Source organism: Aspergillus japonicus, assembly GCF_003184785.1.
Source record: "Aspergillus japonicus CBS 114.51 unplaced genomic scaffold BO86scaffold_18, whole genome shotgun sequence".
Lineage (NCBI taxonomy): Eukaryota > Fungi > Ascomycota > Eurotiomycetes > Eurotiales > Aspergillaceae > Aspergillus > Aspergillus japonicus.
Genome location: NW_020291655.1, coordinates 111,190 through 125,940, shown reverse-complemented (window position 1 = coordinate 125,940; position 14,751 = coordinate 111,190). Strand labels below are relative to the sequence as shown.

Here is a 14,751-nt window from a genome sequence, read left to right as displayed (position 1 = left end):
TGCTGAAATAGCTCCATGCAACAACCCCCAAGTCCGAGGCCATTCTGACTTTCTACGGTACTGGACAGATTCCACCGGGGGCGAAGAGGGAAGAGAAGGTTGACCCCACCTCTTTCCCCGCAGTATACCTGCATCCCCCGGGTCACGCTACGTCCGGGGGCAACTCCGACAACGAGCGCATGCTTTTTAAGAATGCTTCCTTGACCTACGTACATCATTTCAGAAGCTTCAACCAATCCCGACTAGGGTATGTAGAATTTGTGACAGGGAAACTCAAAGGGAAATACATGTGGAATTGAAGTGGAATTGAAGTGGAATTGAAGTAGAAACATAGATAACCGGTTGGGGGATAATCGTACACTGTAAAACAAGACACAAGGGATAAAAAGCGAAAGGAAGGACTCAGGCTTGATGGAGCAGGTAAAGAGAAAGGGTCAAATATGCACCAGATAAGCTTCAATCACGACAAATGCACACCCGAAGTAATTGGATGGAGGTCAGTGCTTGGAAAGCTCAAAACCTCATCAAATCCCGGAGAGAAATGATCAGATATCGGTCATAGTCTCGTCTTTATCATCAGCTAGAACTGTGTCGCCCTCCGCGCCGGCTACCGAAGAGGTCTCGCTGGCAGCATACCCATTGCCGCCTTCGAGCGTGGAAGAATTCTCGTCAGCGTCCCCCTCCGCTTCTCCTTCATCGAGATCCTCGTCATCAACTTCCTCGTCGTCATTGTCATCAGATGAGAGACCTTCCGCGTCCTCATCTGCATCGCCTCCCTCCATAAAGCTATCCTCGTAGCCTGGTTCTGCCGGTCGAGACGTGCGAGCCGCTGGTGTCGGAGCGCCGTCATCATCTCCGCTCCCCTCGCCGAGAAGTTCACGGTCAATGTCGTCTAGTCCTTCCTCACCTTCATCATCATCGCCCAGGTGGGTCGAGCCAGGCACTGGAGAGAGTTCATGGTCACGGCCAGGTGCCTCCAGACCATCCTTGGTTGCGTCTGGGGTAGCCGCTGCTGCGCCTTCGGCATCGCGCTGGGACCGATTGCGGTTAGCTTTGGACCGTGAGGAGCTGGCAGCGCCTGGCTCCTTGGCGGATGGGGTACTGGCAGCCGCATTGGCGAGCTTGCGCTTGGCATTGCGAGCAGCACGGGCGCGACTACGAGCGGATGATGGAATGCGCCCAGCAAGGTCACCCGAGTTGTCCATAGCAAGCCTCATCTCCCTCGCTTTCTGGCGCTCCTCGCGTTCTGCCTTGCGATCACGCTTAGGGCCATTGGCATCATCGTAATCCCATCGATCCAAGCGTCTGGCGGCCTTGCGGATCACAGACAAGAAGTAACTAGCACTTTCACCGAAGTCTTCTTCCTCGTCGGGCTTCGGCACCAATCCACCCTTGCCCCAGGCCTTCTCTTCTTCATCTGTGTCATAGCCTTCCGGGAGATTCGAAAGACGGCGACCATAGCGGACAATAGGTATCTCGCTTTCCCGTTTCGCACGCAACACGCGGTACGCCTCGCTCTTGCGCTTAGCTAGAATGTATTCAATCCGCTGTCGACGGTTCTGCTCGACAGCCAGCTGGTGTTGAGTAAGAGGTCGTGGCCGACGGGCGGAGGTGGGCTGGGTGGTTTCGGTAACAAATCGGTTCAAGATCGGGTGGCCCGAGCCTGGAGGAGCTGGAGAAGCAGCGTCAGGTGTGTTTTCCATCTTGGTTCTTAAGATGAGACGCTGCTGACCAAGAGAACGGTTGAGAGAAGACTCTCTTTTGGGCCTCTTGGACCGGGAGCGTGCAGACTGTCCGGGTGTTTGATAGTCGTCCTCATCGTCTAGTGGATGACGCTTGGTGGATGGATGCAGAGGGGTGGACATGGTGGACAAGCGACCATCACCGCGACCTAGATAGCGTGGATGATTAGTGAGACGAGATAAGGACATCGATGGATTGAAGTGCTTACCAGACAGATCTCCTGATGCTTCGTCGTCGAGGAAGTCAGGCAGGCCTGGCATGTTGGTTAGTGAATTGGCGTTCGGAAAGAAGGAAGACGGGAGCGTGCTGGATACCTTTCTTAGAGCGCTTAGGCACTCTGGGTAGTGGCTCATCGTCTTCGAGGATACCTATAGACCGGTGTTAGTATTCTCGTGTTACTCAAGGCAAGATATGCACACTCACGTTTACGTTCCAAGCGCTTGGCTTCACCGTAGTCGAGTTCGGATTGGGTATCCACATTCTCCTCGTTTGCCTGTTCTTCGGTAAGACTCTCAAACTGAGGAACCTTGATAGGCAAACCTCCGGTGCCTTCACCGTCCAGACCGGGGCCGAAGGGATTGTCAAGTGCCGCCTGTGCGGAGAAGTCACTTTCTAGATACCACCACATCAACCACAGGAAAGCTTTGGCTCTGCTCCGACTGCTGAGTGTACCTCTCATGACCAAGTCAAAGAAGTCACGGGGAGGGAAGAAGTGCATCTCCGACACCTTCGGGGCATATTGGGCCAGGACAAAGATCAGATTGACGGGGTTAGTGCGGGGTTTTGGCTGACGTTTGATTCTGTCAAGCGTGTTGGGCTGGTCAACGTCTTCGGATGCGCCTTTGAGAATCGACTTGAGACGAGGCGCGTCCTGCAGCTGTTTGTAGGCATTGGGGTCCTGTGTCGCTTGCAGTGAAGGAATGGAGTGATAAGTCCGCAGCTGAGCACGCATCTCGGGGAAAACTAGGAAACATGTCAGCGTCATTATCCATGTGAACATGTAGCGCACGAGAGTAGTAAGCATAAACATACAATTGAGCGTGGTGTTCATGCGTCCAAAATTGACCAACAGGCAAACCATGGCCATGCTGATGGCCGCCTTCTTATCACTCTGCAATTTATCCTTCAAGATCTTACTCGTCTTGCTGCTTCTCGCCATAGCATCGATGTAGATGTCGGCAAAGTCCAGACCTTTCTCCCCGTCAGGCCAGCGGGTGAAGACCGGGGTTGTATCCTCGAAGACAAGCTTGAGAAATTGGTACTGGATGTCCTTGCGCCATAGAGGAATTCCATCCTCCTTCTTCAGGTGCCGGATTTTGTTGCCCGAATAAACTGAGCCGATCGTACCATTGGCTTGTCGCCGAATGCCGACCGTCATGTTATGGGTCTGCTGTTCGTCGGGGGCCTCGGACTGCGCCAACGACTCGTCCGCGACGCTGCTCTCGACCTCCGCCATCTTCGTATTGGGAAGTGACGGGACCGGTAAAGCTATGTTCGTGCAATGGATGATGCGTTTTTGTGATTGATCGATGTGGATTTGGTTTCCTATGTTACCCCCGTGGACAGCAGATGACGCAAAAGCAAGGAGTCGAGAGCGATGGGTTGGATGGGACGACCGATCGATAAGTGACGGCCGCGGACGATCAAGGAAGGACTCGATGAAGGGCTTATAACATGCAAAGCAGCCGAAAGGGATTGTGTTAGAGAAAGAGAGGTAGATGGAAAGGCGTAAATCAAGAAGGAAGGGTGATAGGCGACAGTAACAGGAGGAATTTTGAGGAAGTGAGTGAGTGAGATGAGAAAAAGAAAAGGAAGCTGGGGTGAGGATGCCGTGGGAACGTGATCCGCGATGGTGATCTTATTCTTAATTGATTGGGGGCTCAATTCACTCCCCCGGCCGGTACAGGACGCGGGTCTGACTAATGATTCACTCTATTCACTGAAATTATGCTAATTATCACAGGTTACTAGCAGCAAGTAACAATACCAGAGAACAGTATCGGGATAATTAGACTATTAGTGTCGGATCGATTGTTCAATATGAATGGTGAGAAGGGCCTGCCCCATCCCGGCTCCCTACTGTGTATATAGTCAGACATGCATGCTGCGACGGTGATTCCCCATATTTCTATCTGTCTGATGTTATCAAGTCCCAGATATTTTAAGGGTGTCCTGAATTCTAGATCAAATATTAGGAGAAAAACTCTCCGGCTGGAAACCATACATCTACCAAGAGTGTTATGTTATCAGCTGAATCCCAGCGACTCTGAAAATAGCCATAACACCTAACTGTTCCTTGTTTACGCAAGATGAACACACTACAATACAAGCTTAGAAAAGAGCCCAAGGCAGATGAATATGACTCAAACTTTTTTTTGTTCAGGCAACGAGCGAGTAAATAGCTAGTAGCTTTCGGTTTATGAGACACATCAACAAGTGAGTTGGCCTCGAATTGCTACCGACCTGAGAGACCATGAACACCCCACAAAGTAGCGCCGTCTAAAGCAGCGTATCCTCCACGGATCCGAGATATGAAAACAGAAACAGAGAGATCCCATTCAGTGTCAGCCTCCACGGACCCCGGTGCAGAGAATCATTTGGTGCACACAGTAGCTCAAGCCAACGCCATACACAATGCAAAAAGCAGATCAGAGAGATACCACCTCTATCGGCCCCATCTGTCTGTGTTACCAGTAAACCACCATTCCCAGATATGCAATAACCGAGGCACCAGTGCCCGCGGAAGGAAAAACGAGGAACAGGCTTTCGAGAAAAAGCTCTGGCTCAAATCCATGGCACAAGACCAGTTGCGCAACCCGGGACAGACCATTCCAGACTGAAGGAAATCACCCAGCCAGGAAAAGAAACAGAGGCAAATAGCAAGTCACAGTGATGGAAGGAAAGAAATGGAATATGGAAATCCGCCATGAGATACCGAAACTGAAAAAAAATCTATGTTGCGAGACACGGTCGATGCAGTTGATTAGCACCAAGCAGGGAACAACTCATAAAAGCACTTTTCAGAGCACGAAAAGCCGGCACACCCGCTCGGCACGCGTCTTTTCAAGCAGATCTCCACAGGGCCGCCCGAGAACAAAAAGGGTATCTTGATGGAAGCGGTCACAGGAGAAACACAAACGCATTCTATGACATCCATGCCCGACCCAAATGCTCTCGATTAAGAAAAATGTCATAACCAGGAGCAGCGAGAGGAGATCGGACCGCATCGAAAACCCATGTCTAAAAACAAGGAAAATAAAAAGATGCTCTGCAGTAGATAAAGTAAATGGATGAATGAAAACACCGGGACATCAAACGAGAAAAAAAGACATCAGACAGTCACATGTAAGAGAGGGAAGGGAAAAAATGTCTAGATGGAAGTCGTGGCAGTCATGACAAAGCCGGCCCGAGAAGAAGAGAGAGGGAGAGAGGAAGAGAGTAAAAAGTAGACTCGGGACTCGTTCTGATCGTGTCCGTTATGGGGACAGACAAAGAAGAGATGAAAGGAGCCAATCAGACCCGACGGCCTCGTCAGAAATCACAACTTCGGATTTACCACCAGGACGAAGGTCCAGTAGGGCCCGAAGGGTTTCCGTAGCTACCACCACCGCCACCGCCGCCGCCGCTGTAGCCGCCGTAGCCGCCACCACCACCGCCGCCGCCATAGGAGGGAGGACCGCCGAAGCTGCCACCACCGCCGTAGCCACCGCCAGGGGCACCGTAGCTGCCACCGCTACCACCGAAAGAGCCGCCGCCGCCGCCCATACCGCCACCGCCGCCCATGCGACGCATGTCACGGGTAGCGTTGGTACCACGGCCGCGACCGCCGCGACCGCCACGGCCACCGTATCCGCTGCCCTCACGAGCAATGCTCTCAAGGAAGGAGGGAACCTCCTGGTGAGCTTCCTTGAGCAGATCGATGAGGTCACGGACGACACCACGGTTGCCACGGTTGAAGAAGGCAGTGGCGATACCAGTGTTACCGGCACGACCAGTACGACCGATACGGTGAACATAGTCGTCAATGTCGGTGGGCAGATCGTAGTTGATAACGTGGGTGACGTTGGGAATATCAAGACCACGAGCAGCAACGGCAGTAGCAACAAGGATGGGGCAACGGCCGGAGCGGAACATCTCCAGGGCACGCTCACGCTCACGCTGGGTGCGGTCACCGTGGATAGCAGTGGCGGGGAAGCGCTGGTTGAGCAGGAAATCGGACAAAGAATCGGCCATGCGCTTGGTCTCAACGAAAATCAGAGTGAGACCGCTGGTGCCGTGGGTGTGGAGGATATCGAGCAGGACGGAGCGCTTGTCGTGGTCCTCAACGTATTCGACCTTCTGGGTGATGTTCTCGGAGGTGGAACCAACACGACCAACGGACAAGAAGACGTAGTCCTTCAGGAAATCACGGGCCAGCATCTGGATGTCACGGGGGAAGGTGGCAGAAAACATCAGAGTCTGACGATCGTTGACGTGAGGCATATCCTCGCCCTCGACGATACGGCGAATCTGGGGCTCGAAACCCATGTCCAGCATGCGATCAGCCTCATCAAGAATGAGGTACTTGATGTTGACAAGGGAGATACGGCCACGCTCAATCAGATCGACCAGACGACCGGGGGTGGCCACGAGCAGATCACAGCCACGCTCGATCTGACGGAGCTGAGAACCGATGTCGGCACCACCGTAGACAACGCAAGGGCGGACCCAAGAACGGTAGGCGAACTTGCGGGCTTCATCGAAAATCTGGGAGACAAGCTCACGGGTAGGAGCCAGGATGAGGGAAGTGGGGTAAGCCTTACGCTGACGGCCATAGCTGAACTGACCGGAGGCCTGGGCGGGAGCCGCAGAGGGACCGTGCTGGAAAGCCTGAGACAGGATAGGGAAGAGGAAACCACCAGTCTTTCCGGAACCAGTCTGAGCGCAAGCCATCAAGTCGCGGCCGTTCATGACGATGGGGATGGAGTACTTCTGGACGGGAGTAGGGGTCTGGTAGTAGGCCAGCTTGATGTTGGCAATCAGGTGGTCATCCAAAGGAGGGTTCGTGAAGGTGTTGACAGGCTCGGGAACGTCGTGGCCGGAGGCCTCCACGGGGATGTCATCGTAGTTGGCGAAGTTGATACCGGTGTTCTGCTTGGTGGGATCGTTGGGAACACCGAACAGTTCACGCTCCAAGCGGGGGTTGGCTGGGCCGGGGATGTGCTTGCCGTCGCGCCACTGGCCATCTCCGGAGCCGCGGGCAGAGCCACCGGAGCTACCGCCATAGGAGCCTCCATGTCCTGGGTTTCCGTAAGCATCTGGGTTAAAAGGCCGGCGTTGACCGTCTTGGGATGTCCAGTTAGGGTTACCATTGGAAGGACCGCGAGGGCTGAAGTCAGGAGCGTTAGCGTTAGCCCAGTTTCCACCACGAGGGCCTCCTCTGTCGTGTCAAAGCATACCAAGTCAGCCGCTGTGGACAGTTCTGAGGAGGCAACCTATTTCGTGCCACCGAGAACAAGTGGAATTTTGGGAGGTGGGAGATATCACATACCTGTTACCCCAGGAGTTGTTAGCAGCGGGACCAGGAGGAGGAGCGGCGGCGGCGGCGGCAGCAGCAGCAGCAGGAGCCGGAGCCGGAGCCGGAGCGCCGTCCATGTTCGCACCCATCGGGCGTCCACGAAGGTGAGGAGGGATGTAGGCAGCGCGACCCGTGTTGGCGGGAGCAGCGGGCGCATGCTGAGACTCGTTAAGGGAAAGGTTTCCCATCTTCAAACCGTCGGCCATATTTGCGGTGTTTCACGGACTGAATGAGACAGATAAAAACGTAAGTGAATTGTTTTGCAGTTGTGGCGCAATCGTAGGCCGGGGTGTGTAAGACGTACAAGAGGAAAAATCTCAATGCTTTTTGTGTTTGGCGAAGATATCAAGAGATGCAGCGATTACAGGTTGCTGTCTAGAATCGCGTCCGATGTAGGATTCCTTTTCTTTTCTGTATAACAACAGGACGAAAGGAATGAGGACGTCAGATAAAAAAAATTCCGTGTCTCTACTGAGTGGCAATACACAAGAGACCGAATAAGACAGCAAGTGACACAGTGTCAAAAGACGAAAGAAAGGAGTAAAGAGAGACCTTGAGGGAGAATTTGAGAAGTGCAAAACAAGGCGATCTCCCAGATCTAAACCTCTATTACGGTGTAGCAAAAAAAAAGGAAGAAGGAAAAAAGGTGGAAGAGAGGTGGTAGGAGAGTTGGTGAGGATACGGTGTGGAGATATGTTGGGAGGGGGGGGGAGGAGTAAGAGAGAGGAGAGGAGAGGAGGAGGGAAAAAATTGAAACCAGATTTGGATTTTAGCAGCGGAGGGAGAGAGGGGGGGGGATGTGGGTGGTATTTTTTTTGGTTTGAAGAAGTAGTTAAAGAAGGAAGAAGAAGAGAGTTTTTTTTGTGGGAAGAGATTTGAAAAGAGGCAAAGAAAGGATGACTACAAATTCATTGATTAAAAACCATCAGATGTTCACTGCTTTACTACTTCTTTTCACATTTGCTGCATGTAACTACTGGACAATTATCAGGTGTGTGTGTGTGTGTAGGTAAACAGCCACCCTCGACCATTCTTCCTCTCTTGTCACTTTTTCTGTCTACCAAGTAAGAATCTTCAAGGCTGTTCAGCGGTTAGCATTGAACGGGTTGGCTTGCTTATTGGGGGAATCGACTGGACCCAGAAGGGGGAAAAAGGTTTAACGTGTAAATTTTAACGAAGCGAAGGGGGAAAGGCGAACAGCAATACAGCCATGTAAGAAAAAAAAAAAAGAAAAGAAAAAGAAAAAGGAAGAAAAAAAGAAAAAAAGAAGAAAAACTCGTACCAGACGCCAGCCAAACACGGACACGGTGGCGGCGGGAGGGTTCCAACTTGTTTTCCACTGTTTTGGCTGTGCTGCCGATGATAAGTTAGCCTCTGGGCTGGACCCCAGTTCAAAGTCCAAACACTGCACAGCGTTAGTTAGTACGGAGTACTCAGTACGGATAGTTTGCGCTGGTGTTGGCTGTTTGTCTATCTCTTTCATTCAGATATCATTTTGACCTAATTACATTCGAGTCGTATTACTCAGGCTACGCAAGAACATAAACAATCCGATGATTTTCTGAATATTCTATGAGTTCCTCTTGAGTCCATTTTATTGAGTAAGTCAAATGCACCCGAGGATATCTTGCAATACATCATCCTGGACTCCTAATGAATGGGCCAATCTGAAGGGGGCGAAAAAAAATCTTGGGGCGACGGCGGCGGCGAAGCCTTAATGATGACGCCTCAGGCAGAGACGGGAAGCCAAAAGATGTTCCCAGCGTTACGGGTACGGAGGATTACCGCGAGCAATAATCTCCCGTGACGTATCTGCTTAGTCGTCAGACCCAAGTCGCCTCCTTGCCGCTTCATCGCTCGACAGATGTGTTCAGTACCTATACTTACCTACACTGAGTATACGCGTGTGTACAATGTATTTCTTCGAGAATGGTTGAGAAAGTACTCGAAGATGGCTTGCTGCTCATGACTCACACCTTCAGTCGTACCATCACTTCAGTATAGGATGGACAATGTAATTGCATCTTGGAAGTTCTGTATCCCCACAGGGTGGTTGTATGTCTTTCATCCATTTGTCCCTTGCCTTGGACAACGTGATGGCAACATCGTCACACTCTGGCACCTAGCAGCTTAGTTAAAAAAAAAAGTCGGATATATCCAATCACTTATTCGCTCTCTTCAGAGCGAGTCTATATAGTGGCTGGCTGCTAAGGGTTTGCCCTCATCGTGCATAAGGGTACAAGACAGACAGCTCCTGGTCGGAACTATCGAAGTATTTAGTACGGTGTCCAAGGCAAGATGTGATATCGGTGAGGCTATTAATAACTAATCGGATGAGGGATCAAATGTGCTTGTAGCAGAGTCCTTGGATGAGTACTGTAGTTGTATGGTCACCGCTCCAATTGAAATATTAAGGCTCGTGTGCGCTTGTTTCCCGTACAGCGACAAACACCATTTTTTGCGCTGCAGAGGCAAGTAAAAAGGCGCGGCTATCGCTTGAATCATGCCCAGAGCTGGTACCATACCTTGACGGAGGCTCATGGCATGATCCTGGGCTGCACGACGTGGTACGGAGATTATACAGCGAGCCTTTCCACGTCGCTGCAGTGCTGCTTTCAAAAGTAGTGAACTCTGCTGGCCAGGATGGGAATGCATCGTAATACTTACGGGTTTCGCCAAAATTGTCATAGGTTCAACCCATAAAGGACGGGTCAAGATAAAGCAAGGGTCCCCCTCATATGCCCGACTGCCTGGTCTAAAGTTGGATGGTCCTCTTGAGATTTTGACCGACTTCTTCGTGATAACTTGGCAAGACTTGATGGCAGTCTATACTTGCAGGGCTGAAATGTGTTACGTACAAGAAGACCGGTGAGTAAGGGCGGCCGAATGGCTGCGTATGCATCAAGGATCACAAGCTCTTAGATAGCGGGATCTATAAGTTATCGAACACAGAGAGAACGAATTATGGTTGCACTAGTTCCTTGAATGATTAGAGTAAGCTATGGAGTACGAATCCGTTGCTGCATGGCGGAGCTTCCGTCTTCGATTCTAAACAACACTTCTCTCAGCCTTCTCGCGCTGTCCTGGAGTGCTGCGCTTGATCAAGATCAGCAGCAGGCCAACGACAAGAGCGAGGGCCGCAATTTTCGGGTAAATATAAGGGTAGCTGTCAGAAGTGATGAGGGAGGCAACCGGAGGAGCCACAGGAGTTGCCGAAGGTTGCGACGGGATCTCCGAGATCATTTCTTCTTTACACAGCAGGTATCAGCACATCGCAGACTTTACTCTTCTAGAAGCAAGCGCAGACTGCAGGAGGGCCAGTCTACAACTCCTCGTGGCTGCTACCTTTCTCTTCAGCCTTCTCCTCCACCGGCAGCTCGCCGCTCTTCACGATCTTGACCGTCTCCACGGGCTTGTCGCCGCGGCCCTTGGGCACGTTCTCAATCTGGGCGACGAATTCGTAACCCTCGAGCACCTCGCCGAAGACAACGTGGCGGCCATCGAGCCAACTGTTTCGGGGAGAATCAGCAAGCGGCTACGCTATTATGGAGAAAGGGTGCAAACTCACGGAGTGGGGACAGTGGTGATGAAGAACTGAGATCCGTTGGTGTCCTTGCCGGCATTGGCCATGCTCAGAAGACCCTTGCGAGTGTGCCTAATCTTGAAGTTCTCATCCTCGAACTTCTCGCCATAGATGGACTTGCCTCCGGTACCTAATTGTTTTCGTCCACAATCAGCATTGGACTCACCGCACGCAGTCAAGAATGACAGGGAATGACTACTGACCATCACCACGAGTGAAGTCACCACCCTGAATCATGAAGTCCTTGATGACACGGTGGAAAGTAGAACCCTCATAACCGAAGCCCTTCTCACCGGTAGCGAGAGCCCTGGAAGTGAGCAATGTCAGTGGTGATCAAAATTCCAGCTGGACCAAGGCTCAGAGATTCATACCGGAAGTTCTCAGCGGTCTAGGATAGGGGTTTGAGTTAGCACTGAGTCCGGCTACAAACAGAGCTGCGTGGTAAATATCCACATACCTTGGGAACAGTCTTGCCATACAGACCAAGGACAACTCTGCCCAAGGGCTTATCGCCATGCTCAATATCGAAGTACACCTGCATCAAGCATCCGTCAGCACGAATTGTCCTAGAATCCGGGGTAATCCAGCATGCTTGAGGGCAAGCGCTCAAGCTCAGAGCTCGCATCTCATACCTTACTGGTAATCTTCGGGCCCCGAGGCTTAGCCTCTTCGGCGTGTACGAGGGCGAACCCGACCGCCAGGACCAAGAAGAAGGACAGGAAAAGGTTTCTGAAGTTCATGGTTGCTGAAGAATGACTTCAAAAACACTGAACCTCGAATGCAATTGTCTGGGGGGTAAGATGAAGGGGGCAATTGCAGACAATGAGGAGAGAAGCAATTGGACCGCATCGAGGCCAGCTTGCATTACTTACTGGCCCTACTGCGGAGGTGCCAAGCCCATCATTCCTGATCCAGTAAGATGCATGAAATTCAAGGTTCCGAAAGCGCAGTGCTAGTGGTGGTAGGAATGTGTAATTTGCGGTTTGCCGATAAGCATAGTACCGGTATTCATACATTCTGTTTAGCATTAGGGACGAACATCATCCGGCAAAGCGTCACAGCATCTTGAAACTTACCGTCATTTGGCCCGGAGAAACGTTGTTACCGGCGGATTTTCTCCCGCGCTCAATCATCGCGGCGGGCAGTTGAGAGAGCCCCGGCAGAGCAAGCAACGAGATATCGAGCTCCCATCGCCAGTTCTTTTTCCTAAAGCCCAAAGATTTTTGTACTAGACAAGATGGTAAATCTATGAATTTGAACCCGTGTCTGCCGATTGAGCTCCGCACCCCGCTAACAAATCTCGATCAGGTCTTCATCCTAGGCGTCAACTTCCCCGAGCGGAACCTCGTCAAGGCAAGCAACCTGCATTAATCGAGTCATCCCTCCCCCCCTCTGACCGCAACCCAGAAATCCCTCGAGTCGTTCTTCGGCATCGGCAACAACACCTCCTCGCGCCTGCTCGCCCGCTTCCACATCCACCCGACATGCAAGGTCGGCGAACTGGGCAACAAGCAGGTCCTTGATATCACGGCCGCCCTGTCCGACATGAAGATCGAGAACGACCTCCGGAGAAAAGTCCTCGAGAATATCAAACGGTTGAAGGAAACCGGTACCTACCGTGGTCGTCGCCATGCGCTGGGGTTGCCCGTCCGGGGACAAAACACTCGAAACCAGGTGGGTGGATTCCTTTCTGTCACTAATGACCTTCTTCTTCTTCATGGGAAGGGTGTATTTGCGGGCTTCGACTCTGTTTCCAGGGGAGTATGCCTGTTCGCCGTAGGACTATCCGCTAACATCGGGTCCCTCCAATAGATCAAGAACGCTGTCAAATTCAACCGTATCGAGAGACGACTTGGTTGAGGCGATGGGTTTCTGTTTCGATTGGCGAGTCTTGCGCTTGGCTCTTTTATCGTGAGGGCATGGATTGGCGTTATCATTTTTTTCTTTCTTGCTGTACCCTGTATATTTTTCACTAGAACCCCCCCCCCCCCCCCATCCCATCCTCAATATTCGATGGCATGTATCACATGTAGACAAAACGAAAATGTCTGATTACGAACTGCGGATCTAAGCATTGAGCGCAGGATAATTTGTGTTCCGAAGAAGCAATTAGTGGTGTATTGCTAAAAAGATATGCCAACTCATACAAGTGGACTCCTCCGATAGAAGCCAAATACCAAACTTTTTCATCCTACAAATGAAAGAACGCCAGAACCATATGTGCAATACTTGCTTCACGCGGAAGACAGAACACCTTCTCCCCGATTGATCTGGATCCTCTTGTCCTCACCGGCACTGACAATGCCGACGGAACGATCCCAGCACACGCCAAAGACCTTGACTCCTTCGCCACCCACGCGCTTGGCGTCGGCTTTGCCCGCCTCCTCGAGGCTCTTCCGGGTGATCGAGTAGACGCTCTCTCCAACGACACCCTCCTTGTCTGTCTTGGTGGCGCGGATATCCCAGATGCGGCATGTACCATCGTGACTACCGCTGATAAGGCCGTAGCTGCTGTGGGGATCGCGAGACAAGGAGACCACAGCGTTCGTGTGGCCGCGGAGCGTCATGGCAGAGATAGTTGTCGCCGAGACACGGGGGTCAATGAGAGTGATGTGGCGGGCGGAAGTTCCTGTTGCCAGGAGGTGGTGCTCGGGGAGATGCTCGAGGGAGAGAAGCGAGTGGGACGTTGACCGAGTGTCGACAAGCGCTGCAGTGACCAGATCCCACGTGCGAAGAGTATGATCCCAAGAAGTTGAGTAACCGACGGTTGAGTCTTTGGCATCGAAAATGGCGGCCGATACTGGAGCGGTATGGGAGGAGAGCAGAGCCAAGGGTCCGCGCTGAGGAGTGCTGACGGAGGAGTTCAACTTTCTTCTCTTGGAGGTTCTGGAGGCGGCAGAGGGCAGTAGACTCTCCGGTGCGGCCGGGGCGTCTGATTTCTTAGCGGACCAGAAACCAACAGCGTGGTCGGAAGAGGCGGTTAGGATGCGGTTCGAAGGCGCATGCACGGCCAATGAGTTGATGCCGGACTTGTGACCGTACAGCTCAAGCTGAGGAGCAATCTTTCCAGAGAACCCATCTTCGCTCTCAGTGTACTTCCACAGATGCACAGTGCGATCCAGACCGGCGGAGACGATCGAGTTTGGAGACAAGAATTTGGCAGCCTTGATGGATGCGCTGTGTCCACCTTCCACAGCAGACGGGGAGGTCGCAACTATCTGAGAAGACATATTCCACACCCGAAGCAAGCCATCGTAGCTAGCGGAGAGGATTCTTTCTTGGCCTTGAGGGATCGATGACGATGCCCAAGAGGCAGCAGATGATGTCGCAGAAAGCACGTCCACGGCGCTGACCCAATCATCATGCTCAAAAGAAGCGATGTGAAGTGGGGGAATCAAGGCCCTGATATATTCGATCTCCAGAGTCGTTTCAGCGGAAATGCCATTGGCCGTCAAATATTCATCGATGGAAGTGCGGAGGAATGCTCCGTTGATCAGGAACTCGAAAGGTACCGGCTTGTCGTTTCCCAGCAGGTTGTTAACTAGCGTCGAGAGTGCATATCTGCGCAGACCTGCGAATCATAGGAGTATCAGTATTGCGAGGCTAGCGCATCAATGGCCTAGCAGGTAATCTCACCAGTAGGAACCAAGATAGGGCCGGTATTCTCAGGAAGCGCAATGTCTTCCTGTTTGCTGACAAGCTGCACACGCACCTGTCTCTGCGCACTCGCAGCAGACGAAGATTCTTGTGTCCCGTTCATATTTGAGACTGATTTACCAGAGAAGATAGGGTATAATATGAGACTGTGGTCAGAGGCGCACTTCGTCGCCGTTGAGAAAACTCCGCCGAGGGAGAAGAAAAAATACGG

The 14,751-nt window shown here is 52.0% G+C and overlaps 5 protein-coding genes across 5 annotated transcripts; 1 reads left to right on the top strand and 4 right to left on the bottom strand.

Annotated features, from left to right (window-relative positions):
• Window positions 1-545: 545 nt before the first annotated feature.
• Window positions 546-3,199, bottom strand: BO86DRAFT_378503 (putative INO80 chromatin remodeling complex (Ies1); the record flags this gene model as incomplete). The annotated part of the gene is made up of 5 exons (XM_025670629.1): window positions 546-1,891; window positions 1,952-1,996; window positions 2,058-2,111; window positions 2,167-2,706; window positions 2,776-3,199. The coding sequence occupies 5 exons, from the start codon at window positions 3,197-3,199 to the stop codon at window positions 546-548; spliced, it is 2,409 nt and encodes an 802-aa protein (XP_025528569.1).
• Window positions 3,200-5,295: 2,096 nt separating this feature from the next.
• Window positions 5,296-7,758, bottom strand: BO86DRAFT_360421 (DEAD/DEAH box helicase; the record flags this gene model as incomplete). Its single annotated transcript, XM_025669814.1, has 3 exons — window positions 7,605-7,758; window positions 7,274-7,525; window positions 5,296-7,162 (listed from the first exon to the last, which is right to left on the bottom strand). Exons 2-3 carry the CDS (start codon window positions 7,504-7,506, stop codon window positions 5,296-5,298), a joined length of 2,100 nt encoding a protein of 699 aa, XP_025528568.1. The 5' UTR covers window positions 7,507-7,525; window positions 7,605-7,758.
• A 2,469-nt stretch (window positions 7,759-10,227) lies between these two features.
• On the bottom strand, window positions 10,228-11,850 carry BO86DRAFT_388516 (peptidylprolyl isomerase). Its single transcript, XM_025671876.1, has 6 exons — window positions 11,516-11,850; window positions 11,341-11,418; window positions 11,255-11,271; window positions 11,087-11,190; window positions 10,869-11,013; window positions 10,228-10,809 (listed from the first exon to the last, which is right to left on the bottom strand). Exons 1-6 carry the CDS (start codon window positions 11,621-11,623, stop codon window positions 10,623-10,625), a joined length of 639 nt encoding a protein of 212 aa, XP_025528567.1. The 5' UTR covers window positions 11,624-11,850; the 3' UTR covers window positions 10,228-10,622.
• Window positions 11,851-12,040: 190 nt separating this feature from the next.
• On the top strand, window positions 12,041-12,866 carry BO86DRAFT_388514 (mitochondrial 37S ribosomal protein uS13m). The gene is made up of 4 exons (XM_025671875.1): window positions 12,041-12,123; window positions 12,192-12,236; window positions 12,291-12,557; window positions 12,696-12,866. Exons 1-4 carry the CDS (start codon window positions 12,121-12,123, stop codon window positions 12,741-12,743), a joined length of 363 nt encoding a protein of 120 aa, XP_025528566.1. The 5' UTR covers window positions 12,041-12,120; the 3' UTR covers window positions 12,744-12,866.
• A 152-nt stretch (window positions 12,867-13,018) lies between these two features.
• Window positions 13,019-14,704, bottom strand: BO86DRAFT_360412 (WD repeat WDR12/YTM1 family ribosome biogenesis protein). Its single transcript, XM_025669813.1, has 2 exons — window positions 14,520-14,704; window positions 13,019-14,454 (listed from the first exon to the last, which is right to left on the bottom strand). Exons 1-2 carry the CDS (start codon window positions 14,641-14,643, stop codon window positions 13,118-13,120), a joined length of 1,461 nt encoding a protein of 486 aa, XP_025528565.1. The 5' UTR covers window positions 14,644-14,704; the 3' UTR covers window positions 13,019-13,117.
• Between the last annotated feature and the right edge of the window lie 47 nt (window positions 14,705-14,751).

Bases quoted from the DNA above. Each gene is read 5' to 3' on its own strand.
- BO86DRAFT_360412 (XM_025669813.1), bottom strand. From the start codon at position 14,643: ATGAACGGGACACAAGAATCTTCGTCTGCTGCGAGTGCGCAGAGACAG. The intron at 14,455-14,519 runs GTGAGATTACCT...TATGATTCGCAG, and splicing joins CCCTATCTTGGTTCCTACTG to GTCTGCGCAGATATGCACTC.
- BO86DRAFT_388516 (XM_025671876.1), bottom strand. From the start codon at position 11,623: ATGAACTTCAGAAACCTTTTCCTGTCCTTCTTCTTGGTCCTGGCGGTC. The intron at 11,419-11,515 runs GTATGAGATGCG...TGCTTGATGCAG, and splicing joins GCCCGAAGATTACCAGTAAG to GTGTACTTCGATATTGAGCA. The intron at 10,810-10,868 runs GTGAGTTTGCAC...TCCCCGAAACAG, and splicing joins ATCACCACTGTCCCCACTCC to TTGGCTCGATGGCCGCCACG.
- BO86DRAFT_388514 (XM_025671875.1), top strand. The intron at 12,237-12,290 runs GCAAGCAACCTG...ACCGCAACCCAG, and splicing joins CCGAGCGGAACCTCGTCAAG to AAATCCCTCGAGTCGTTCTT. The intron at 12,558-12,695 runs GTGGGTGGATTC...TCCCTCCAATAG, and splicing joins GACAAAACACTCGAAACCAG to ATCAAGAACGCTGTCAAATT.